Raw genomic sequence first — 24,579 nt, forward strand, 5'->3', positions numbered from 1 at the left:
TAAGTGTTGACCAGAGACCAAAGCACACACAAACCAATCATAAGGCAATAAATCTTTCTAGTCGACATACGAATGGAGACACAAATAATTAACTTTTAAACATATGGTTCACTAAGTGTTTAAATTACAAGTTAACAAAGTGGTATATAGATAAGTTTTAACTAATTCACAAGAAAGAGTTTTGATGAGGAAAAAATGAAATGTATTTTTATTTGGGTCTATTAACCCTCCCCTTACCCGCCCCTCTTTTAAATATCAAGAGTTTGCTAACCATTGGATGAGAGTCATATTAGCAAAAAGAGACAACAAACTTCTTGTTGCCATAACTGGTCACCCAAATGAAAATTATTCAAATTCAAAGAAATAGAGTCCAGAAGAAACCGGTAATAGGATTCAGCTTTACTTTCTGACTTAACCAAAATGGGTCCTCTATGGAAAAAAAAGTATTTGGGCTTTTTTGCATTTTGAGTAATAAAGAGTTCTATCACCCTGATACACTAAAGAATAATTGTTTTGATTAGAAATTAAAAGTTGATATAAAGAGCAAATACTTTAGCAGTTAATTTTTAATTTACCTCCTTAACAAGTTTTCTTACCGATGTGTTCTTAATTATCACTGACCTTGGTATCAGATGGTACCTTCCACACTGAAATACTTCTAATAATGTACCTTAGAATCCACATTTTCTAAACACTGTCACAACATACATAACTTGAAGAATACAGAATTATTTTTATTTTTTAATTTCTGATGCAAAACACAAAAGCCGACTTGACATATATTCACATAAAACTTTTTCTCTCACATTTAGAACTCAACAGATTGGAACTGCTTTAATCGCTATATGGAGCATACCTATAATGAAGAGAAAAAAAATTAAAACTGTAGCATTAACCAGCAGAAATAATATTGAAATTAGACCATTCTCACCTAGAGCATCAGAGAAATTCATAGAAATTCAGAGAAAACATCCGAGAAGACTTTCAACCCCTCAATTTACATAAGTTTTATCAAAAAATATTTTATTTGAACTACAAAAGAGTAGCAAAAGCATCTAGTATTTGATCAAAAAGTATTTGATTTAAACCTATTTCATTTTTATCTCTTGACTGGCTGACTGAAGTAGTTGAAACAGGCAAGATGATATTAACGGGAAAAAAAAGCAGCAAAAAATTTGGATAATGAAACCGTAAAGAACTGAGTTTAAGAGTTTTTAAACATTGACAGGGAAAGTATACATTAGTGATTACTATTTTATTTAGCAGATATAAGTTATCTACTTTAATCAACCTAATCTATGGAAGTTGAGACTTATAAGTGTGATTTTTTTTTACTTTGCAAAGATTACTATAGGATTTCTTTAGAAAGATTTTAAAAATTACACTATATAAATAAAAATAAACTCATTTTCCCTTTTAAATCACAGAATCATGGACCAGAGTATGCTACCTTGTTCACAGCTGTGTTTCACCAAGAATTGTCCAATTGGGAGTTAGTTGTAGTAATAATCATAATGAAATGGTCATGCAGTAAAAACTTAATCTACTGCCCTTATACTTCCACCTATTCTACAAATATGAAACTCCCAGTTGGGTCAGGCACTAAGCAAATTGCTGAGTACATGATGGTTAAGAAAATAGGGTTTCTGTTCTTTTACTCAAGTGTGGTATATGACAAACCGACATTAAGATATAAATATTCAAATAATAACTTATAAGTACTATGAAGGCATTGTGTACAGTTCTATTAGATTTAATAAAATATTATGATTTCGGTTTCATCCTTAAACATAATTTTTTAGAACACAGTCAAAAGCTAATGGTTAAAAACGATTATGTTAAGATATGCTTGAGCCAAGGTATTAAAAATTCATAAATTCATCACAGATGGGGATATAGGTGCTAAAAACCATAAATACAATAAAAAGCAACCAAAATACGTTTTTTAAATAAGTTCAAATTAACTTGCATAATCTATTCATCCTATAAAATTGCACTTACCGTATTAGTATTTAAAGTTTATTCCAAACCATTTCTTCTTTTATACTCTAAAACATCTTCATTATGTTGTTTGATGAGCTAGAAGGAGGTAACAGTCAAAATTAAAAGAATTAGAACTATTCTAGTTAGAAATAAAAAGCTAACCAGATGCAAAAGTCCAAAAACTATGAAAGGTATATACTTGTTCAACATAATATGACATACTCAATTTGAGAAGGCAAGCCTTAAAACTTTAATTTCAACTTTTGCCAAATAAATTACTTCACTCAGTGAGTAGTTAATAGAATAGAATGCCTTACCAAAGAGGGGTTAAACCAGAAAAACAGGGTAGAACTAGGTTATTAAATGGGATCCAGGCTGGCTGGTGTGTGTGTATACTTCTAACTTTAGAAGTGTGATAATTGTGAGTGAATGACCAACCAATCCCACCCCCCAACTTTATGTGTATTAATTAGATGTCATGCAGGACAGCTACTTTCTTAGAACCACTATCTGACAGAATATGCAAATGGAATGATGGTGTTGATATACAGTGACATTCACTGCAAAGATTTAATTTCAACCAGAGCTCTAAGCAGCAATCACGACTCTTTTCAGGAAAACTTTAAGAATACATAAAATTTCATTACGACAAACATTAAAAAAGTATCAGTTACTGTTGTTAGATTGTGACTTTCAACAACTCTTATTCCATCCCATGTGAAAGACCCGAACCACTTTAATAAAAAAATCCAAAATAAGTGATCTAAGAGTTGGAGGTGGGGCAGTGGAGGAAGCCCCAAATCCATTAGATACAAAAGTTTTAAATACTAATGTAGCACAGATACTTTGAATCGACTTTTTAAACATTCATCAGTAGGAAGGTCTACAGTGTAGCTAGCGCTGAAGTCCAAGGGGAGAACCAGGTTCAGCAAACTTTTCTCCAAGTGTTTTCTTCAACTGTTGAAAGTTAACAATAGTACCTACTACGCGGTGTTGTTGAAAAGATTAAATGAGTTTTTACATATAAACTGCTACACTTAACTAAGCACAATTTTCAACAATGTATAAATACTTACACTTATAAAATCTTATGTTTTGGAAGTCTAATGAGATTTAATTTATAAAGCTTGTTCATCTGAAAAATGCTCTCATAAAACCCCAACCAGCCTCCATACTCATTTAGAAATAAAAGACAATTAACATGTAGTAAAACTGCCTTTCATTTCAAAACCATGCTAAGTAACAATGAAAGAGAAAATTCTGCTTCATAATACTTTCTTGATGCCACTGAAATCTCAATATTTTTTAGTCCTTGGGATTTCCCTCATGGAAAAATGTTATTAGCAATTACATAAATATCCTATTGTATGAGAGATTTTGCTCACAACATTCAATCTCACTCCGATGTTTCCCCTCCCCACTGTGTTGGGGCCGCACGACAGAAGGGAGTAAAGACTTACATAGATCCACAAGAAGACGGAGGTGCCCAAGGTCAATCCAACTTTAAGCCAGTCAGGCTTATCATGTAGCGGCTCCCGAACATAGAACTTTGACCGCGCTGAAGCTGAAAAGGGACGGAGTGTCTGTAAATCTATAACTTACCGCCTAGTTGAAAAACACCCAACATTTACATGTGTATTATCGCATTTAATTCTCCCTTCAAGCCCCGACTTAAACAGCCTAGGAGACAGAGGTTTAGAGAGGTCAAGTAACTCGCCCTGGGCCACCTGCAGAGGTAGACCGGTCTCCCCTGCCCCCCAGGACGCCGCCAACACCCGGTTTACAGGCTTTTACGGACCCTCGGGAGACTCGGGAGTGGGCGGGTAGGCCGCGCTCCCGGGAGGGTCTTCCCTCCTGCAAAACGGAGGGAGGAGGAACCCAAAGTCCATTCGCAGAGACCAAGAGGGGTCAGGTGACACCTGGAGGAGGGTCGATGGCGGGTGATGGGGAACCGAGAGGCCGGAGTGGGGGCAGGCATGGGCTCCGGAACACGGGCCGGCAAAGGTCACTGCAGGATGAGCCCGGGCCGCAGCCTCCCCCTGCCCCCGCGGGCTGGGCTCACTCTGGGAAGGGGCAGGCTGGGAGGTCGGGCCGGCCTGCGCGAGGAGAGACACTCACAGCCGCTCGGGAGCCTGGCGGGGGCCAGCAGCCTGCAGAAGGGGCGCAGCAACGCGGACGGCGCCATGTTGCCGGGCCGGGCTCCGCCTCCCTCCGGCGAGTCTCTCGTTGATTCGGCGCCCGGCCGAGCGCCCCCTAGCGGGCGGGGGCGCGGGAGTCGCCGCTCCGAAGCCGCGCTGCGTGGAGGTGTTAACTCTGAGAATCGCAGTTATAGGCAGGAAATGATAGCTCCTCTGGTCTCAGTCTCCGGTCTCTAAAATGGGATTAGGAAGGAAATTGGAAGGATTAGGAAGGATTAAAGGTGTGTGTGTGTGTGTGTGTGTGTGTGTAGATTAAAGGGGTGTGTGTCTGTGTGTGTGTGGGTGGGTGTGTGTGTGTGGTGGGGTACTTTATCCACTTCTCTGTCCTTTAAGAATTTATTTCAGAGCCTTTCCCCAGGGACATTCATCAAGAGATTTACTAAAATCTTCCAATATATACCAGAAAACTTAAAATGGAATGTTGTGTTGAATAATAGCTAGCATGTTGATTGGATTCTATGATCCAGGCACTGTGCATTAATGCGTCATGTAGTTTACATGCATTCATTTTATCTTCACAATGACCACATGACATGCCGCGATTATCTTCTTCAATTTACAGATGAAGCTCTAAGAAGACAAGCTATTTGTCCAAGGTGGCATATTATACTTTATAGTTGTAAAGACTTCTTGCAGTTCCCAAATCTGTTTACACTATCATAGAAAAGCCTTACAACCCTGTGAATAAAAGAATTCTTTCAACTTAATATCATTTAGGTTTGTTTTAAAAGCAATAATGTTGCTTTTAAATAAATAAATGAACAAATAAAGTTGGCAAATCTCTTTTTCTTCTATATTTTCTTTAGCATTGTTATTGAAAAAAGTTTTAATCAAAATCTTATTAACCAGAGAGTAAAATGATTGTATTGTTTTCTGGTTCATGTTTCCATATAACTGATGGTTAAATAGATTGCTAAATTGTGAGTCACTTTATAGTTTGCAACATAGTTTGAGCCTCCTGGACTCATGCTCAAATAAGCAAACCACTCAACTAACATGCTGAGTCAGTTGTTGGTTCTCAGCTTCTTTTGCTTCTTGGCCACTCAGCAACCCGTCAGTTGTATATCCTTTCTGCACCATCCCTTGGAAGCTTGTCCTGACACAGCTTTTGCTAGTATCCAACAAGTTGGAACAGGAGCCATGTTTAGTCAGATCGTACAGGGCCAGTAAGCAAATTACTAATTTCAGAACGGCTGCTGGAAAAGGCTGTTTTTTTTTTTTTCCTTTTGGTCCTTGGATCCTTTTACTGGTGTATATTTTGGGAAACTGATGATGTAGAAGCACATTTCTCTCAGCATATTAGAGATGATGGAATCCTACACTTGGAGTAGGCAGCTGTAGGTGAAATTGCATCTTGAAATAATCCTGATGAAGCAATTCCAGCCAGGAGCTAATAGCTATGATATTTTAGTAGAAGTTGCTACATGACATTCACTTCAGCATCTCCAGAATTTGAGCATCTCCATAAATAAGGTTTTAGCATTCAAATTCTTTTAGCAGGTAAAGAGAGAGGGATTTTGAGTTAGCAACTAGGAAAACAGAGTCGAAGTCCCAGATTTTTCCACTGGGAAACTTCTTACTCAACTCACACCTCCCAAGGAGGGTTAAAGAAAATCAAGAATTGAAACAGTATAAAATGTAAAAGCACTGCATATGTTTATTGATTTATGACGCATGAGACTATTATACATCGAATCCAGGATCTGGAGAAAGATGCAGTGCCTGATGTAGCTGCAAGTTATTATTTAAAACACAATCAGAGGCAATTACAAAATGGTAGCATTTGTTAAATCTGGGTGGCAAATACATAGATTTTTCTGTCATATTTCCATACATTTTAAATACTTAATAATGAAGACATAAAAATGTTAATAGAGAACATGTTACATATGTGAAGATGGAGAAATTTCACTCTACATATCCCTTTTGTAAAATTAAATTTTGTGAGATAAATTATTTATTTTTGGTTACTTTTTTTGGAAGGGCATACATGGGATATGGGATAATAGGGATACATGGGGTACAGTGACATGACAGCAGGGGTGCAAATAACATGGGGCAAAGTGAACGAACTAACCATGGTCATTATCATCATCACCATCATCATCATTATCATTGTCATCTAGCTTTGGGTGTGTTAACTTCCTGCATAGCTGTCATTCACAGCATAAATGGGATCTTCATTTGTCACATAGGGGTGCGCTTTCAGAGTAAATATTTTATTATTGAGTTCGGGTCATAAGTCACTGTGTGGTCTGTTATCTGTAGGTGCATTTTAACTAGGATCTGACTCAGATAAATGTTGACTCAGACTAGATTTTACTGAGTCTTAAAGATTGCTATTTATTTGTCATCAACCAAAAGAATATAACACTTGCCAAACTATATAGCTGGCTCATCTATTTAGGTACTTAGCTTCCGGTGGGAACTAGTTTGTTTCAAAGACCAGAAATTTTCTTCCCTTAAGGAGAAAATAGTATATTACTTACAGGAGAAATTTAGGAAATCATAGCAAATAATATTGCTGTAGAGACTTTTGGATATGAAGCTAGAGATTTGGAAACCCAAGTTAGTAGCTAAAATTATCACCTGAAGTTAAGCGATTTTTCCACCTTTTAATAGTTCAGATAGTTGAAAGATCTCTCGTTCAAAGGTTATTACAAAATAGCAAGTGTTTTTATGAATTCTAAGTTTGTTCTTAGTTTTATTTTTTTGACATTAAAAAAATGGCCATAGTCCCAAACTAAAACATGGTTTCCTATAGATATTAATGAAACTTTTGAAGAGAGCACACAGAAATTAAGCGTATTCCAGGGTTTGACTCCTAAAACCTTATTTATGACTCAGGCAAAAGGAGAGGGCATTTGAGATAGGAGCTGGAAAGCCCAAGCTTTAGTCCCAGATATTTCCACTGGGAAACATCTTACTTAGCACTCACCTTTCAAGGAGGGTTAGGGAAGAACATTTGAAAATGGTAAAATATCTGGATAAATAACTTAAAAGAGCAAAGCTACTGCACATATTATTTAATGATTAATGATGCAAAGAATGCTATGGATGGAATTCAGGATCTGGAGAGAAAAAATAATCAAGGGTAAAAATAGCTCGTATAACGTGAAAAATTGTAGATTATCGATGGAATGCCACGTTTAAAACTTAAGCTTTACTGTCGATTATTAATGAAATGACACATATGTGAGAGGCCCTAGTCAGTATCTAGTCTGACCTTGCCTATTGCAGCAGCTCTTAGTATCCTTGCCAGGTCCTCTTCGGCTCCTAAGATTTGAGGATTTCCCGTGATGGCGAGTTCAACGAGCCAATGTTAAGCACTAGCTTGAAGCTAGTTCGAGGGGAATCAGTATCCTTAACTCTCTACTACTCCAAGGTGACTTAGTCAACCCTGGTAGCATTTTACGGTTTCAACAACGAAATTAAAAAAACTTTACCCTTCAGATGATTCTTTGGCAGTGCAAAATGACTTTGGATCTGGCTGCCTTTCCAGGCGCATCTTAAGGAATAAACTAAATCACCGATATCTTGGCTAGCTCTTTTCCACTTCATTAAGCCCCCTCCTCTCCATATCTGTTAACACGTCCGCACTGGAGTGAAGCCTTAATTCCCCCTCGACCTCTGCTACTTAATTAGGATCAAACGCAGCGCTTCTTGAACACCTGCATTTTAGTTTAGCACTTCGGGCTCAAGCAATGATCACACAGTACTGGCCAGTCGATCCAATGAATGAAAGGCCAATCTAGGAGGAAAGAACACAAAGGCTATTTTTAATGCAGAGCGGGTCAGAACCTCTGCTGGCCGCTCTCCCCTCTCGCCTGCAAAGCGCTGCGCACAGAAAGGGTGGGCGGGGCCTGCCGCGACCCTCTCAGCCCTGACCCGCCGGCCGGCCTCCAAGTTTCCCAGCAAGCTCCAGGATGGAGGAGGTGGGGCAAGGAGGTCATCGCGCCTGCGCGCTAGGAGGTGTGACCCGGGTGGGAAAGCCCTCCGCGTCCGCCATTTTGGCTGCCTCTGTCGGTCTGTTCAGTTACCACGTGAACCGCCGACGGAGACCCGTTGGGGGTGGGGGGAGGCGGCGGCAGCGTTAAGTGAGAAAGGAAAAAAGACAACGAGGGGAAGGGGGTGTCGGGGCTGGGCGACGCGGTGACACCCGAAGCCTGGTGGCGGCGGTGGATCGGCAATCAAGGCTGAAGCAGCCAGGGAACGGCGGCGGCGGCGGCGGCGGCGGCGGCGGTGGTGGGACAAACAGACTGACCGAGCCGGGTGGTGGCGGGAGCAGCGGGAGGAGCCGGAACGATGCCGGCCGTGAGCCTCCCGCCCAAGGAGAACGCGCTCTTCAAGCGGATATTGGTAAGTGTGAGGCTCTGGGCAGGCAGTGGCAGGGATTCAGCCGGCACACGGGCCTGTCACCTCGGCCCGACGGGCAGCGAGCCACCCCCAGCCGGGACCCCGCCTTCGTACTCCTAGTCAGGCCGAATGAACTCTCTGGTCCCCTCTCTGTGGTTCCCACTCCGGCCTGTGCGCCGGGGACCACAGGTTTCCTCCTCCCGTCCCCACGCTTCAGAGGCCGCGGTTCCGGACTAGGCCCTGTTCGCCTCGCTTCTTGACTGCGGGTTTTTATCCTCGAGCTAAGGGAGGAGATGCCCGGCCCTTGGCAGGGAGGCGGGCAGCACGGGAAGGAGCCGCGGCCCGGGCAGTGCGGGAACCCTGCCGGCGGGCCGGGGTGGCACCCTTGGAAGGAACAGGTGGTGCGGATGCGGCACAGCTCATTCATTGCCCAAGCGCGTCTCTCTCCACAGTCCGTCCCTCCCTCTTCCTCTCCTCTCCAGATTCACCTGTCCCCGCCCGGCCCGGGGTCACTGAATGACCTGAGAGGAGGGAAGGGAGAAAGGAGTTAAGAAAAGGAAAGGAAGCTTTCTTAACGGCTACCTCCTTGTAGTCAGTTGCATATTCGAGTCTGCAGCTTTTTGGCTTCTCTTTTTCCTGGAGTAGGAAAGGGACATTTCTTTCTTAGTTCGTGAGCGGGAAACAGCCTCACCCCATCACCCTCCTTGGGAGGTGGGGTCCATTGCGTGGGGCCGGTCTGGTAGGAAGCGAAAAGTTAAGAGCTTTTAGTTCAGACGTTCTAGACACAGATTTTCTTATAGATTGAAATGTAACACCTATGGAAAAATTTAGCAGCAGAGTAAAGGGAATGTAAGAACTTTTGGGATGGATCCTTTTGACACTAGCTCAAACTTATTACCTACATTTCAGATGTGTGCAGTTTGCATTGATGTTTGGAGGGACTGTTTACATTGTTAAAATGTCTTGTAGTCTTGGCGCCATAGTTAATACATTGTAGCACATTTTTGTTTGGCATTTAGTGTGTGGGTTGCCCCTTTCATACAAACATTTCTTTGTGACAGAATTAAGTGTATTTGCCAAACTTAAGGCTTAAAATTTGGAATGCGTGTATGAAAGTGTTAGACTTTTCTCTTGCAATTTAAATTAATTTCACTTTTTGAAGAGTAGAACAACTCTTGTGGATCCAGTTTTTCTAGAAGTAAGAAAGAGTAATCCATATTGAACTGACTGTGATTTTTTAAAAATATCCACATGTCCTACAGATGTAATTAGTTTATGTTGAAAAACATCAGAAAGTCGCATCCAAAACCATGTCCTAACACTTAGTTTCTTTGAAGTCCTTATTGCCATTTTTATTTTAAGACTAATTGGAGTGTAGGTGGGACTATAGCATAGTTTTACCAGAAAATTTATTTATTTTGAAACCTTTTAAAAGACTAATTGGTGTGTAGGTTCTACTGTAACATAGTTTTAGGGTAGCAATTTGTTTTTAATCTTCTTCCCCAAGTCCTTATTTTGAAAAAAATTCAAGCTGGAAAGTTGAGAGAAGAGGACAGGAGCATTCATATACCCTTTACCTAGACTTAATATTTAACATTTTGCCAGATTTGGTTTCTCTCCATATATATTAAAAAGTTTGAAGTAAGTTGCAAATATGATACTTCATCCCTAAATGCTTCAGTGAGCATCTCCTCAGAATAAGGACATTGTCCTATATAACACATTAACAATCATTCCCTAATATTGTCTGATATCCAGTTCATATTCAGATTCTCCCAAATCGTTAGGGTAGCACTTTTTAAAATATCAAACGTTCTATTTTGAGATAGCCATAGGGTCACATGGAGTTTTAACAAATAATACTGTTGAGATCCCTTGTACCCATTACCCAGTTTCCCAGTGCCATTGCCTTGCAAACTATAGTTCACTATCATGACATCGATAATTTGAATCTTATTCAGATTTCTCCATTTTATGTGTACTGATTTGTATATTCGTTCTATGCAATGTTATCACATGTGTAGATTACGTAACTACCACCACAGTCAATATACAGAACAGTCCTATTAGAACCACACCCTCCTCTCATCCTCCCTTTTCTAATCCCAAACTTTGGCAACCACTACTAATGCGTTCTCTCTCCCTACAGGTTTGTCATTTCAAGATTGGTTACTAAACAGAATTACACGGTATTCAACTTTCTAGGATTGGCCTTTTTTATGCAGCATAATTTCCTTGAGATTCATCCAGGTTGGGTGTATCAAAAGTCTGTTTCTCGTTATTGTTAAGTAGAATTCTGTTATATGGGTGTACCACAATTTAACTGTTCATAGAATAAGAATTATTGATTAAGCGTCCTAAACAACTTTTTTTGGTAGTACTAATGAGGCAAAACATATAAGTTCATTGCTAAAGTCAAAATGCTAAAACACTTATTGGAATAGGTATAGATATATGTAGAAGAAATGTGAAAATTACTAAATGAAATAATGTGTTTTTATTGTTCTCTTACATTGACAACTAAGAAAATATTACTAACCAAAAGTATAGTTAGTATTTATTTTTTCAAAATTGCTTCTGCTTCCTCAGTTGTTACAGTAGTTGGCTCTTTTGACTGTAAGCTTCTCAGCTTTCCCCTCCCTCCCATAAGGAAAAGCTGGGCATACTCTGATACCTTCTAGTCAAGTGTTGCTTGGCTGGTTAACTTAAATTATTCCAGGAACATTCAGTTTTTAAGCTAGTACTTTGTTAATTATACCATACTTATTTGTAGTAAACTGTAGGAAATGGAATTTTTTTTTTAAATTTGAAACTTCAATTTCAAAATAATGAAGTATGTTTTTGCCTTAATTTTTCAAAGGAAACCCGGTTTATACATTAGTTTGCAAAAAATTTCAGTTTCTGTAGTGGATTTGCTTGGCTTGTTCTAGTCTAGTTGTTACCTAAAATTTAATTTTGTTGCATATTTGGCCCATCTTTTTTCCCACATTACTGTTTTCTGAAACAGTAATTAGTCATAAGTTGGTCAAAATGTCTGCAAAATGTGTCTTGTCTATAATTTGTCCAGAGAAAAGGTGGGGATGAATTTAATGTCATAATGGCTTATATAGGAGTTTAGTTTAAAGAAGAGATATTTGTGTTTTTGTGGGTTTTGCCTGAAGTGGTTTTTGTGGGTTTTGTTGTTGTTGTGATTTGTACACCATTTTAATAATTTGAGAAACTACATCATTAAAAAATTGTGGCTTTTGATGCTATTTGTTTACATAAATAGTTTGAAGGGCATTACTAGAAGTTTACCCCTCTTTCTTAAGATATAGGTGAAGGAGTAGGAAAAATGAGGTTGTGGGGTAGAAAGTTGGGCGTATCCTCTTGCTTTGCAATCAGGTGTTGCTAGGTCTGTGACTTGCTGGTGCTGCTTCTCTCTTCTGTCTTCATATGTTAATGTGAACTGTAAGAAAAACATCTAGGTTGGGAGTACTTAAAATATTGTTCATCATTAGTCTATTTTTGGACTTTTGCCTTATGATTTATATTGTTAGTTAAAAGTCTAAAAGGCAGAATTTTCCTTTCCTAGAAAAGTGGTAAGAGAAGTTAGCATAGCATGGTGATAACATTTGTGATTTACTGAAGCTTACCATTTGTACTGCACAGTACAACTTTCTGAGATGATGGAAATGTTCTGTATCTGCTCTGTCCAATATTTTAGCCATTAGCCACATGTGGCTATTGTACAGTTGAAATATGGCTAGTGTGATTGAGGAACTGAATATTTAGTTTTAATTAACTTAAATTCAAATTCAAATAGCTACATGTGAATGGTTACCATTTTGGACAGTTAAAAGACAGTTTTCACAGAGGCAGACATAGTGCCTTGTGCGATTGGAGGACTGAAGAGCTACAAGCCAACAGGCCTTAACTGAAAGGATCTCTTTTGCTTAGTGTGCATTCTTATTTCTGTTAATATTTCTGCTTCTGATAATGTAGTTGTCTCAGAGTATTGTTTCAAATTATCTTCTTTGTTCATAAAAGTGTTTTTGGACATAAAAAGCTAGGTCCTATAAGGGATCATATGCAAAAGACTTCAGAATTTTTTCTCCCAGCTACCTGCATGACTCATTTCTTCTCTTATTTCTTTTAAAATTCTGCTCAGATGTCTTCTAAATGTTATATAGAGGCCTTCCTTGACCCAGGGAAGACCTCCTCATGATCAGTCTTCTTATTTCTTCCTTTTTGTTTTCCTTGTCACATATCACTATGTGGCAAATATACACAAGTAATTTATCACATGTCTTGCAAAATTAAAATGTAGGTTTTATGAAGTTAGAGACTGTATTCTGTTAATTGCTTTTACCCCCATTGGTTAGAATAATGCACCATAATAGATATTTAGTAAATATTTGTTGCATAAATGAGTGTTTAACAGTGACTACAGGGCAAGAGAGAAAGATCTTTATTTTGTGCTTGTATGAAGATTTTTGGAGAAGAGAGTTAAGATGGGCCTTGTCCTTGTAGAGTATGTTGCTGTATGAGGTAATCGTTGGGTATCAGGCAGAACCTGTATTACCTGGTAAGACCTTGGAAGTTTCATTTATGAATGAATCATAGTATTAGTTTGTTTACATGGCCTTTCTCCCATCACAAAAGCATAATAAGAGGAAATATGATTTGATTTGATTTTGGGTTGTTTTGGCATTGGGGGAAAAATGGCATCTGGATTAAATGAGGATGTTTGTTGTAAGGAGCTTGCTGAATTAGTAAGGCTCAGTCATCTGTAGTTTCATAAAGCTCTACAACTGATTCTGACACAAAGTCAGGGGTAAGGACCTCTGTATAGACCATTATGAAACAAGAATAGGAAATGTTAGAAGGGAAAAAAATTGTAATTTAGAGTTCCTTTGTGAGTAATTTTCAGAAAATTTAAAAATCAAATTGAATTCTTGGAATTTGGAAAGATATGCTGGAAGCTACGGTGTCAGAGCAAGCCACTTAACTAATCAGTGAGCCTTGCCAACCATCAGCATTCATATCTAAATACAACTTTGCTCTCTGGTCATAGGCAGTAGCCATATTGAAGAGAGAAAAACGTCAGATGCTTAGTGAAAATAGTTTGGAAAAGAATGTCATTTACCAGTGCTGGTGGCAAGGAGAGCAAGTGAAGAGGTTTAAAAGAGTGATGGTTCCTAATATAAATGGGGTGTGGAGGGGAGGAAGTTTTATGCTGTGGTTGTATACTTTTGGGAATTTCCCTAGTATATCTCCACTGTTTTATGATGCATGCCCAACAAACTTGTATTGAAGTTGTAACTTTAAAAGAACTAGTTTAACTTGTTGCATATGGTTTTTCCCTCTTGGGTAAGCTATGAATTTTATTGTTCATTTCTTAATTTGGAACTAAAATAATTCCTTAAAATTTTAATTTAATAAAACAAGTCTATTTTAGCTATTTCAAAGTAAAATAAAAATTGCAGTGTAGAAATGAATGAGAGGTTAATGTTTTTGTTTCCTGATATGCTCTATTCCACTGAGATTTTCTTTGGTTGGTAAAATAGGAACCCATGTTCACTTGGGACAATTTGAAATTTCTTCTAAAATCTACTTAGGGAAATTGTAATCTTACTTTGAAGCTAGTAATATTTTTAAAGATTCCATATGATTTTTTTATAGAAATTATTTAAACATTCCTCTGTCGTCTGTAAGAGTTGTTTTATCTGTACATAGAAGGAGAAATGAAAGTTTGTTTTTAAAAATACAGACCTTGGAAAAACCTTTAGGGCTCTGTTTTCTACTTCCACACGTGGTTGTTGTTCCAATTAAAAAAAGGTTTTCTCCTTATGATAATAGCTTCCATTAATACTGTACTCTTTATTTTTCAGAGAGATCTCATGGAGATTACAAGATCACCTTTGATGATCTGTGTTTGAGGACTGAGACAAAATCTTTAAGAAGGGGAAATGAAATGAAGCAAACTGGCATTTATTGAACACCTATTTTGAGCCAGATTTTATGCTAGACTTTTTTACACATTAGCTGATACAAACCTTGCATCATTTTTTTGAGGAAATTATAAAAAATATAGTTAATACTTATTACATTAAAAAATGTTTTCGATTATAGTTGATATACAATATTATATTAGTTTCAGGTGTATAACATAGTAATTACACATTTATTTAACTTCGGAAGGCATCACCTCAATAAATTTATAGTACCCATCTGACACCATACAGAGTTATTATAGCATTATCGACTATATTCCCTATGTAGTACTCTACATCCCCATGACTGTTTTGTAATTACCAATTTGTACTTCTTAATTCTTTCCCATTTTCATTCACTCCCCAATTCCCCTCCCCTCTGGCAACCATCACAGTGTTCTCTGTATTTATGAGCTTGTTTCTGTATTGTTTGTTCATTTATTTTGTTTTTTAGATTCCACATTTAAGTGGCATTTGTCATTGTCTATTTCACTTAGCGTAATACCTTCTAGGTCCATCCATGTTGTTGCAGATGACAAGATTTCATTCTCTTTTATGGCTTAGTAATATTCCATTCATCTGTCGATAGCCATTTAGGTTGCTTCCATATTTTGGCTATTGTAAATAATGACGTAAGGAACATATCGATGTATATGTCTTTTTGAATTAGTGTTTGGGTTTCTTTGGATAGGTACCCAGAAGTGGAATTACTGGGTCCTTCTTTGTCTTATTATAGCTTTTGTTTTAAACTCTGTTTTGTTTGGTATAAATGTTGCTATCTAGTATTTTTTGTTTGTTTCCATTTTCATGAAATATCTTTTTCCACCCCTTTCAGTCTGTGTGTCTTTAATCTGAAGTCAGTTGTTGGCAGCAGATGTAAGAATCTTCTTTTCTTTTCCATTCAGCCACCCTGTGTCTTTTGATTGGAGCATTTAATCCATTTACACTTAAAGTAATTGCTGATAGATATGTAGTTATTGCTATTTTATTATTCATATTTTTGATCTTTTTTTTTTCCTTTCTTGAAGAAGTCTCTTTAACATTTCTTGTAATACTGATTTTATAATACTGAACTCCTTTAGGTTTTTTTTTTTTTTTTTTTTTTTGGTCTGGGAACTTACTACATTGTTAAAAGTATATTTCTAATTGTTTATTCAGAGTTCGTCAGTTGTGCTGTATCAGGACATCTGGGTTCCTAAAAGTTAATGCACTATGCAAAATCGTGTAATAAAAACCACTCAGCTTGTGGGAAGATGGGGTTGAGCACAACACTCAAAAACTTCCTTAGCGACATTAGAAACAAAGCTAAGAACCTAATAAAAATGATAACACGGTTTTACATATGGTGTTTAATAATACATAAATAGTACAATGTAAATATGGCACTTTACCTTAGAAAAGACCTGAAGTTTATGGAACTGGATGTCAGAAGAATTGCAGGTTGTAAATTATGTAAAGTGACAGAAAGTTACCTGAAATCTGAGGGAAAGTTGTAATGCCAAATGTGGATGGGTGTGACTTATACCTGAAAAGACCTGAAGTTTATGGAACTGGTTGTCAGAAGAATTGCAGGTTGTAAATTATGTAAAGTGACAGAAAGTTACCTGAAATCTGAGGGAAAGTTGTAATGCCAAATGTGGAAGGGTGTGACTTATACCACACAAAGTGAGCTGAGGTAGCTGGGAGATGTTCGAAGTGTGTGTCTACTGTGCACGCCTGTGCGGCTCCTTTCAGCTGGGTGCCGTTTTCTGTGATCACCCAATATTTCTAGCAGACAAAATCCTACAGAAGCAGACATGAAATTTGAAATTTAGCATGCTCAAAATATTCCCTAATAAGTCAGTGGTACTGGAGCAAATGTGTGTTTTTAAAATAAGCATTGTAGCAGACCCACTGTACGTTATCTTACTTAGTGATACAGAGGTCACACATCCTGGATTTGGGTAGTGCCTCTTTCACTCTGAAGTGTGACTAATTACTAAGCCAGAACTTCTTGCATCTAATACCTGAGATAGTATCACAGTCTTTGCCATCTTAGTTGCCACTGCCACTGAGGAGACTCAAAAGTTTCAGGCAAATTCATTCGAAAGATTTTTGTGGGGAGACAGTTTTGATGCTCAGCTGCAACTCCTGGTGTGGAAAGAATAGAAAGATTCTGGGTTTGAAACCTGGCTCTGCTCTCCTTTATCCTTTTTAAGACTCAGTTTGTAAACCTGAGTAAAAAGAGAAAATACTTTTCTGACCTGGTTCACTGGTCAGGTGGTGAGATATGTATGAAAGTGCCTGGCAAATAGTAAAATGTGTACTTGCTCTATTGTGGTTGTAGTCTATTAAGAACTTAAGCCTTTTTGTTGCATCGATCCCATCTTTGTTTTGTTACCCTTACCGTGTGTCTTATGTTTGATATTTTTATTTTGTTTTTGTATATTTTTGGTATTTTGAAAGGTTCATATTTTTGTTTTAGTTAATTACCTTTATATTTATACCTTTAAACATTCTTAGTCCTTTTTTTTTAAACTTAGGCTTCTATTTCATATGTCAGCTTTAAATCCATTGAGTCTCATTTTCCTATGTGTGAGGCAATTAATTAGCTTATTCTACTTTACTTCTTTTTCTTCTCCTCCTCTGACTTTTAAAAGTTATTTTTACTTTGTTGAGAGCATGTCGTTTCAAGTAGTATTCTTCCACCCTTATCAGTACCTGTCTGAGATTTAGTTCTGTAATTAAATGTAGTTAATATTTACCAACAGACCATTTGCTGAAGTTGTCCCAGTCATCTCTTGGTGGGATGAAACTTATTGTCTAGAAGAGATTCCTCAGTAGTGCTTGTGAAAATCTCTTAAGTTCTTACGTGTTATAACAGTTTTCCTATACTCTTGATATTTGGAGGACAGTTTGGCTGGATATAAAATCTCTGACTTTTTCAGTTTCTTGAAAATACTGCCTTTCTGTTGTGTAAAGTTCCCACAGACCTTTCTTGTCTTACTGAGACTGTGTGCTTATTTTAAAAATATTGAAATGCTTTTTGTTTTTTGAAATAGTAATAACAGATCTTTAAAAAATGGTTTGCTTAGAAAAATAAAAATTTAGCAACCCCATTTAAATTACTCAGTTTTTAAAAAAATTTTACTAGTTTTAGAAATATGTAAAAGTGTGGGACCATATTGTTTCAACCTCAGAGGGTGGCCCTGAATGTCAAAGGACTTAAAACTTTAATATAAGGAACAGCTAAAAGAACAAATATGTTTTGCTTGAATAAGAAAAAAACAACTTTTATAGAGCTAGAATCAGTACACAGAAGTTTGAGGGAGATATAATTTGGCTTACTATCTCTAAAAACATTTCAGTAAAGAATGAACCGGAAGACCCTTACATGAGCTGTGTGACCACTTGCACCAAGTGATGTTTAAGATCTCTTCTGATTAAGAGATTCTGTAAAATAAGTCTCGCTTCGTTAAGTCTCATCTCAATAGATCTTAGTTTGTCTTTTATTATAGAAGTAAGATAGGCTTATTTTTAAAAATAGTATAAAACTAGAAGGAGAAAAACCACCCTTGAGATTTGTATTCATGGATGTAGTAGTTTGCCAGAAATTGTATGGTATGAAAAGGACAACATATTGTCTGCAAATGGAAGCTCTAACTAAAAGAATTTTAAAAGAGAGGATAAAGGTGGTTTTTCGGAGATTTTATGTTTTCTTTTCAAAAAACATTTAAAAAGTTAAAGTATAATTTACCTACAGTAAAATGCACAGGTCTTGAATGTACTGTTGAATTGATTGCCTCAAGTGTACTGTTTTAACAAATGCATATACCTGTGCAACTGTGGCCCTTTCAAGATATAGAACATTTTCGTCATCTCAGAAAGACCCCTTGTTCCCCTTGATGGTGTATTTTAGTTCCTGCTTTCCGATTTCTTTGTAATCAGTCAAGCCGGGTTGGGTTTAAATATTTTAAACTATAACTGATATTGTGTGCTTTATTTAAACATTCTTATTGGGTGTTTACCGAGGTTCTTTATATACATTTGCATTTAATTCTCACCTAAACCCTTCAAGGTTGTTAATGTTCACATTTTGCAGGTGACACAATTGAGGCTCTAATAAATTTAGTTAGGTCAGTAATACAAAGCTATTTAGAGGTTGCTAAGATGAATCCTAGACTAGTGTTGTCCAGTAAAATTTTTTGTACTGATGGAAGTGTTCTACATCTGAGTTTCTAGTATGTTAGTCACTAGTCACATGTGGCTTTTGAACACCAGAGATGTGGGTAGTGTGACTGAGGAGCTTTACTGAAGAATTTTCATGTAATATTAATTAAAATATTGAATAGCTACAGCTCTAGACTCTCTGACTGTTAAGGCTGTATGTACCCTTTATCCATACTACCTCTGCAGAGGTAGAAATACTGAAGTATATAGTTCTAATTTCACTGGCACTCCTAAGTGCCAGCCAGGCATTAGGAAGTTAAATGCTTCTGGATTTGATTTTGGCATACCAAAGATTCATTTTCTCTTTAATTTTTTAATTATGAAAAATTTCAAACATGAAAATAAGAATAATGTATTCTGAGTTTGACAGTTATCAGTTTTTATTTCATTCTTTTTCATCTGTGATGCTTACCCCTCTGGATTATTTTGAAGAAATTCCAGGCATCATTTTAACATGGCTGACTTTTAAAGCTAAGTTTGGCTTTTATCATTTAGCTTGATTTGAGGCTACATTCCTTTTAATCAGTTTCAAGAATGAAATATTTTTTTGCATTAGCTAAAGGAAAACGATGGAAAGGTATATTTAATACTAATGAAAATCATGTATTCTTAATGCCAAATCTAAACCATATGTATTTAAATTTTTTGCGTCACTATCTTCTGTTGATGTAAATAGCCTAGTTTCTTTATTTGCCATGTCACAGTTCCTGCTTCTAGTTAACTATTTTTTTTCTGTAACAAGGATTTGGAAAAGGATAATGAATATTCATTCTGTCTTCAGTAGATCACCCTAGTTTATTTGGGCTTTTCACAACTTGTCCAGTTTCTGTTAATTAAGCAGTCAATCGTTTTGGACATTTAACCTTCATATTCTTATTAGTAAAATTAGAGATTTTTCTAGGAAGATCATTGGAATGCTTTTGAGTATTATGACAAAAGTTCTGTTTCTTAACTACACAAGTGCTTAAGGCTCTATTTTAGAAAATTTTTTTCTCTTTCTTGTTCAAATTGGATTAATTTTATTGATCGACTTTCCTGCATACTGATTCTTTCTTGTTAATGTCCATTCTGGTATTGAGCCCATGTAGGGAGTCCCCCCACAAAAAAAAGTGTTGCAAGTGTTCACTAATTGCTTCCTCTAGCATTTTTGCAATAGCTAAAGTCTTAAATATTTCTCATCTCTACATTGGTGTCTGTTGATTGTCTTTTCCCATGCAAGTTGAGATTTTCCTGTTTCTTTACATGCCACATAATTTTGGATTTTATCCTGGACATTTTGAATGTTAGTTTATCAGACTCTGGGTATTGTTTAATTCCTGTAGAGAATGTTAATTTTGTTTTAGCAAATCTGGTTAGATTCAAGCTGTAAGTCCCAACTCTGTCTGTGGGCTGTGGTTCTAATATCAGTTCAGTTTTCAAAATCTTTGCAGTCCTATTTGGGTCTGTCCTGCTTATGTGTCACCCAGTAAATAGCTAGTCTGGAGCCTGGACAGTATATCTATTGTTTAGTTTTCGAGGTCTTTGCTTCTGTGAATAGGGTCATATCCATGTATATGCAGTTTGTGGGTGAACCGTGGAGTTCATAAACAACTTTATGGGATTGCTTTCCCCAGTTCCTCCTTCTCTGTGATCTTCCTGATACTTTCCGTTTCCCTGAGGCTCCTCTTTTCATCCTCTGGCTAGAAAGCTGGGGCTCTAGTTTTTTCATTCTTCTGTGCACTTTCGTGATTATGCCCATGTCTAGCTAGAGGTTTATCAGTTTTATTGATATTCTCAAAGAACCAGCTTTCAGTTTCACTGACTTCCTCTATTTTTTTTTTATTGATTGTTTTTACCTTTTAATTTCCTTCTGCTTACTTTGAGTTTAATTTGCTCTTATTTTTCTCATTTCTTAAGGTAGAAGCTAAGATGATAATTGGAGACCTTTTTATAATAGAGGCTTTTTTTCTACCTTCATAGTCCTCTTTTGCCATTACTTTTCAGCAATTAGATTGTGATATGCCTCTGGTTTTCTTTTTTCTTCTCTCTCACCCCCTACCCCCAATCTTCTTAGCTTATCCTGCTGAGAGTTGTTGAGATTCTTGAATCTGTGGGTTTAAGAGTTTTCATCACATTTGCAATTTTTATATTTTTCCCACTTCAGTATTTTGTCCCCTCCTTTTGGTATTCCTTTGACATATGTGTTAGACCATCAGACTACTCGATGTTGTTCCACAGGTCATTGAATTTTGTGTTCCCCCCGCCGTCATTTCAGTTTCCATTTTGGTCGTTTCTATTATGTTTTTCAGTTTCACTGCAGCCACATTAAGTTCTCTGCAATGGTTTTATGTTCGCTGCACTGACTTCAAATTCACTGCAGTATCTAATATTTAAAACCTATGTTGTTAACTTCATTTTTGGTGTTATATTTTTCCATTCTACAATTTACATTTTTTAAAATAATTTTCATTTTATTGAGTTTTCCTTTTTTTAAAAAAAACACAGCCACTTTATTATTTTTTTATTTTTAATATTCCCCACTTCCACCCCTGACCAATGGATGTTGCCATTTCTTCTTAAGAGCTGGATCTCTGAAGGCGGGGCGTCTCCTCCCACATGCTCTGGTCACAGACCCGGGGCCTGGTACACCTGGGGTATGGTCTGTGGCTCCACCTGGGGCGTGAACCCAGGACCTACTGCGTGAAAAGCAGATGTGCTAACCACTACACTATGGAGCCACCCCTATTTTTTATTTTCTTAATTTAATTTTTTAAAAAATGCCTACAGCACCTGGTATTACTAGGTGATCTCCCATCCAAGTACTAATCAGGCCTGACCTTGCTTAACTTCCGAGATCAGACGAGATCGGGCGTGTTCTGGGTGGCATGGCCGTAGTCCTATTTGTTTTCTGATCGTGTTCATGTTTTCCTTTCAGTCCTTTAATATTACATAATAGTAACTCTTTTAAAGTTTGTTACTTCCATCATTATTTCTGAGTCCGTCTCTGTTGATTGATTTTTTTCTATAAGTCATGGGTTAAAATTTTCTGTTTCCTCCCATTTTTAGTAATTTTTGTTTTTTTAAATAATATTGGCTATTATAGACAGTAGTATATTGAATATCTGTCCTATTGTCTTAATAGAGTTTTGTTTTGGTAGTTAATTTGCTTATGCCTAAGCTTGTTCTTTTCAGGGCTTGTTTTTAAGCTTTAATAAACATGGGTCTAGATTAGCCTTATTCCTAAAGTGTGACATTTCTGGGTCTCTGCTAAATCCTGGAGTGTTTAATGAAGTCTTTAACTGAATGTTAGGAACTCAAATGTCCCCCAGTCATGTATGAGCACTAATAGTTGTTCATTCATGCTACTTGGTAGTTCTTGCCCAGGTTCAGTATAATCTTGCAGTGTACCCGCTCAGCTTAATACTTGACCAAAGATTCCTGTACAGATTTGTGAAGCTTCATCTCTGTATAGTTCTCTCTGGTACCCTGCCCCATAAATTCCAGCAGTTTCTAACTCAGATACTTGCTTAGATCAGCGAGATTGCCATATTATATTTGGGTTCCCCCTCTGGATTCCGTAGTCTGGAAAATGCCTCTAGGCAGGAAAAAGGGTTTTCTTGAGATTTACCGTGTTTCCCTTCTGAGATCACAGTCCTATGTCAGATCTCATCTAACAGTTGAAAATAGTTATTTCATACTTAAGAGCTTTATTGCTTGGCAGGAGCATGATCTTCTGTCAGTTATCCCTATGCATTTGGAAGCAGAAGTCTCAGACTGTATAGTGCCACTGTTTAGCACATAGGATTCTTTTTTTAATCTGTTAGAACAGTTCTCTTGTAATTATATCCTGTTTTGCTTTACTGTTTCTATAGCGCTGTGTTAATATTATAAAATTTAACTGCTAATAAAAGGTAATAGTCTACTGTGTTCTAGTATTTTTGAAACTGTTATGTTTAATTTTGAATTACCGTATGCGCACGTTATAGGCAAGAGGACAAATAGAGCATTGTGGCATTCTGTTCCAAGGGAAACCCTTATTCACAATCCTGAAATTTCAGGAACTCCCCCCAAATACTAGAGTTTCAGAGATGAAATTGTAGACTTATATTTTTATTTAACTGGATGATTCTGGTCTAGAAAACTTAATATGTCTGTCCACCATGTCATTTTACAAAACTTGTTTGACATGAATTGAATACGAAACCTTTGCTCAAAGTCTACTATTTGTAGTATTTTATATCTCTCTTTCTCTAAATTGGTTCCCAAAAAACTTACTTTGAAGCCTATGGGTTTGGTTAAGACAGCATTAAAAATCTTGTCATGATACCCTTTTCATATAGTTCTATAGAATGAACTTTCATGAGAGTAGTTACATGAGATTAAAAAAAAAAACACGCAAATAAACCTATTTGTACATCTATACCTTTTGAATGGTTCAAAAAAGCACTCCTTATGATTATCTTTTCTATTATATTTTAAGAATGCTTTTATAAGATTCCATTTTAATTAGACAAAAACTGTGTTAAAGCTGAATTATATATAGATCTGGCCTTATATGTTTGGTGAAAGAAACTTGAATGAAAGAAGATATACTCTATTTCCTGTTTTTCTTGTTAACCGTGTTCACTACTAGAGTTTGTCCTTGGACAAGAGCAGAATTTTTGAGGAAAATTTATGGGATAAACTAAGTTGAATATTTGTTACTTTTTCCATTAAACCATGAGTATAATACTAGTCTCATTTGTAATGAGTGACTTGTTATAGAAGTAGTGCTTTTAGGAAGAAAAAAAGAGATTGACATCCATTTCTTTAAACACATACTGATTCTTGATGGGGGAGAATGAATTCTTAGCAGTTTGGAGAGGTGTACCATTCTGAATTATTTCTGTAGGTCACATTGACAGGAGATAATTGAGTTAATGACATTGAGTAAATTTCAATATGGAAGACCGCCAGATTTCATTAATTGGCAGCATATTCATTAGGAACTAAAGCTTAATTACTGTTCTGAAGTGTGATAAAATAAAAAGCTAAGTGCTATAGTATTATCTCATTCCAAGAAAGTGGATTTTGGTTTTTAATCTTCATTTGATAAATTCAGTTATTTAGTGGAATTATCCAGGTGTGTGTGTGTTCATTTTTCTCAGCTTATTTTTGACATTTTTATTACCCACTTGATTATATTACTGGGTAAGCAAAAAAGACAAAAGGTAAGATAACAGTTGTATTTGTTGATTAGAAAATCTGTTAGAAGATTTAAACTCTTGGTTTTAATAGTACTTATGTTCATAAAATTTAATAAAATGTCTGTATGTGGTAGAAAGAGCTTTCAGCTGGGACTCAGAGAGCCTAGACTGTAAACTAAATTTTGCTACTAACTAGGTATATAGTCTGGCAAATTGTTTTTTTAAATCTTAGCTGTAAATAAAGATTGAACCTTTTGTGCTTAGTTTATAGGAGTATCATGAAGAGTAAATGACATGTTAGTGTGAAATCCCTTTGAAAAATGTGGTGCTGTAAATAATATATTTTCAGTAAGACCAAGAAAAAAACAACTGGAATCCTGAGTATTTTAAGTCCAGCTATTCAAAATAAAGTCATATCGTGCATGTCAAGTAAGAATATCAGTACCTATGATTTTTATATGCTAGTTATGAATTATATAAGTTTACTTTATATTGTGGGATAGTAGACTGTTCTGTAATTTTTGGATTAAAACTTTCTTGTTAAAAAAACCAGAATGTTAATAACAGGTACTCTTATACAAGAGAATGTGTTTAAATATTTTTCTTTTTTTTTTTCTCTTACTCTCCTTTCTGCGATGACTGCATTTCTACAATGTTTGTGTTAGTGGTTTTATTTTAAAAAAACCCACCTTT

At 36.6% G+C, this 24,579-nt stretch overlaps 2 protein-coding genes, 1 long non-coding RNA gene, 1 other non-coding gene and 1 pseudogene across 5 annotated transcripts in view; 1 reads left to right on the top strand and 4 right to left on the bottom strand.

The window, feature by feature from the left end:
* Nucleotides 1-709: 709 nt before the first annotated feature.
* Nucleotides 710-4,251, bottom strand: NDUFC1 (NADH:ubiquinone oxidoreductase subunit C1). Its single transcript, XM_006906217.3, has 4 exons — nucleotides 4,102-4,251; nucleotides 3,444-3,547; nucleotides 2,002-2,079; nucleotides 710-856 (listed from the first exon to the last, which is right to left on the bottom strand). The coding sequence occupies exons 1-3, from the start codon at nucleotides 4,166-4,168 to the stop codon at nucleotides 2,020-2,022; spliced, it is 231 nt and encodes a 76-aa protein (XP_006906279.1). The 5' UTR covers nucleotides 4,169-4,251; the 3' UTR covers nucleotides 710-856; nucleotides 2,002-2,019.
* A 1,562-nt stretch (nucleotides 4,252-5,813) lies between these two features.
* LOC112474304 lies at nucleotides 5,814-14,681 on the bottom strand. Its single transcript, XR_003044336.1, has 2 exons — nucleotides 9,120-14,681; nucleotides 5,814-7,932 (listed from the first exon to the last, which is right to left on the bottom strand). It is a non-coding gene; the product is annotated as an uncharacterized LOC112474304 (long non-coding RNA).
* Nucleotides 8,161-24,579, top strand: part of NAA15 (N(alpha)-acetyltransferase 15, NatA auxiliary subunit) — a 58,549-nt gene continuing 42,130 nt past the window's right edge. Inside the window, exon 1 of one of the 2 annotated variants that reach the window (XM_006906218.3) lies at nucleotides 8,161-8,540. In XM_006906218.3, coding sequence (XP_006906280.1) covers nucleotides 8,487-8,540 — 54 coding nt within the window. In that variant the 5' untranslated portion in view covers nucleotides 8,161-8,486. The remainder of the gene's footprint in view (nucleotides 8,541-24,579) is intronic. The other variant, XM_006906219.3, reaches the window with a different exon arrangement.
* On the bottom strand, nucleotides 21,365-21,438 carry TRNAE-UUC. The gene has a single exon. It is a non-coding gene; the product is annotated as a tRNA-Glu (tRNA).
* On the bottom strand, nucleotides 21,479-21,597 carry LOC112475090 (annotated as a pseudogene).

This window comes from Pteropus alecto, unplaced genomic scaffold, assembly GCF_000325575.1.
Source record: "Pteropus alecto unplaced genomic scaffold, ASM32557v1 scaffold50, whole genome shotgun sequence".
NCBI classification, from domain to species: domain Eukaryota; kingdom Metazoa; phylum Chordata; class Mammalia; order Chiroptera; family Pteropodidae; genus Pteropus; species Pteropus alecto.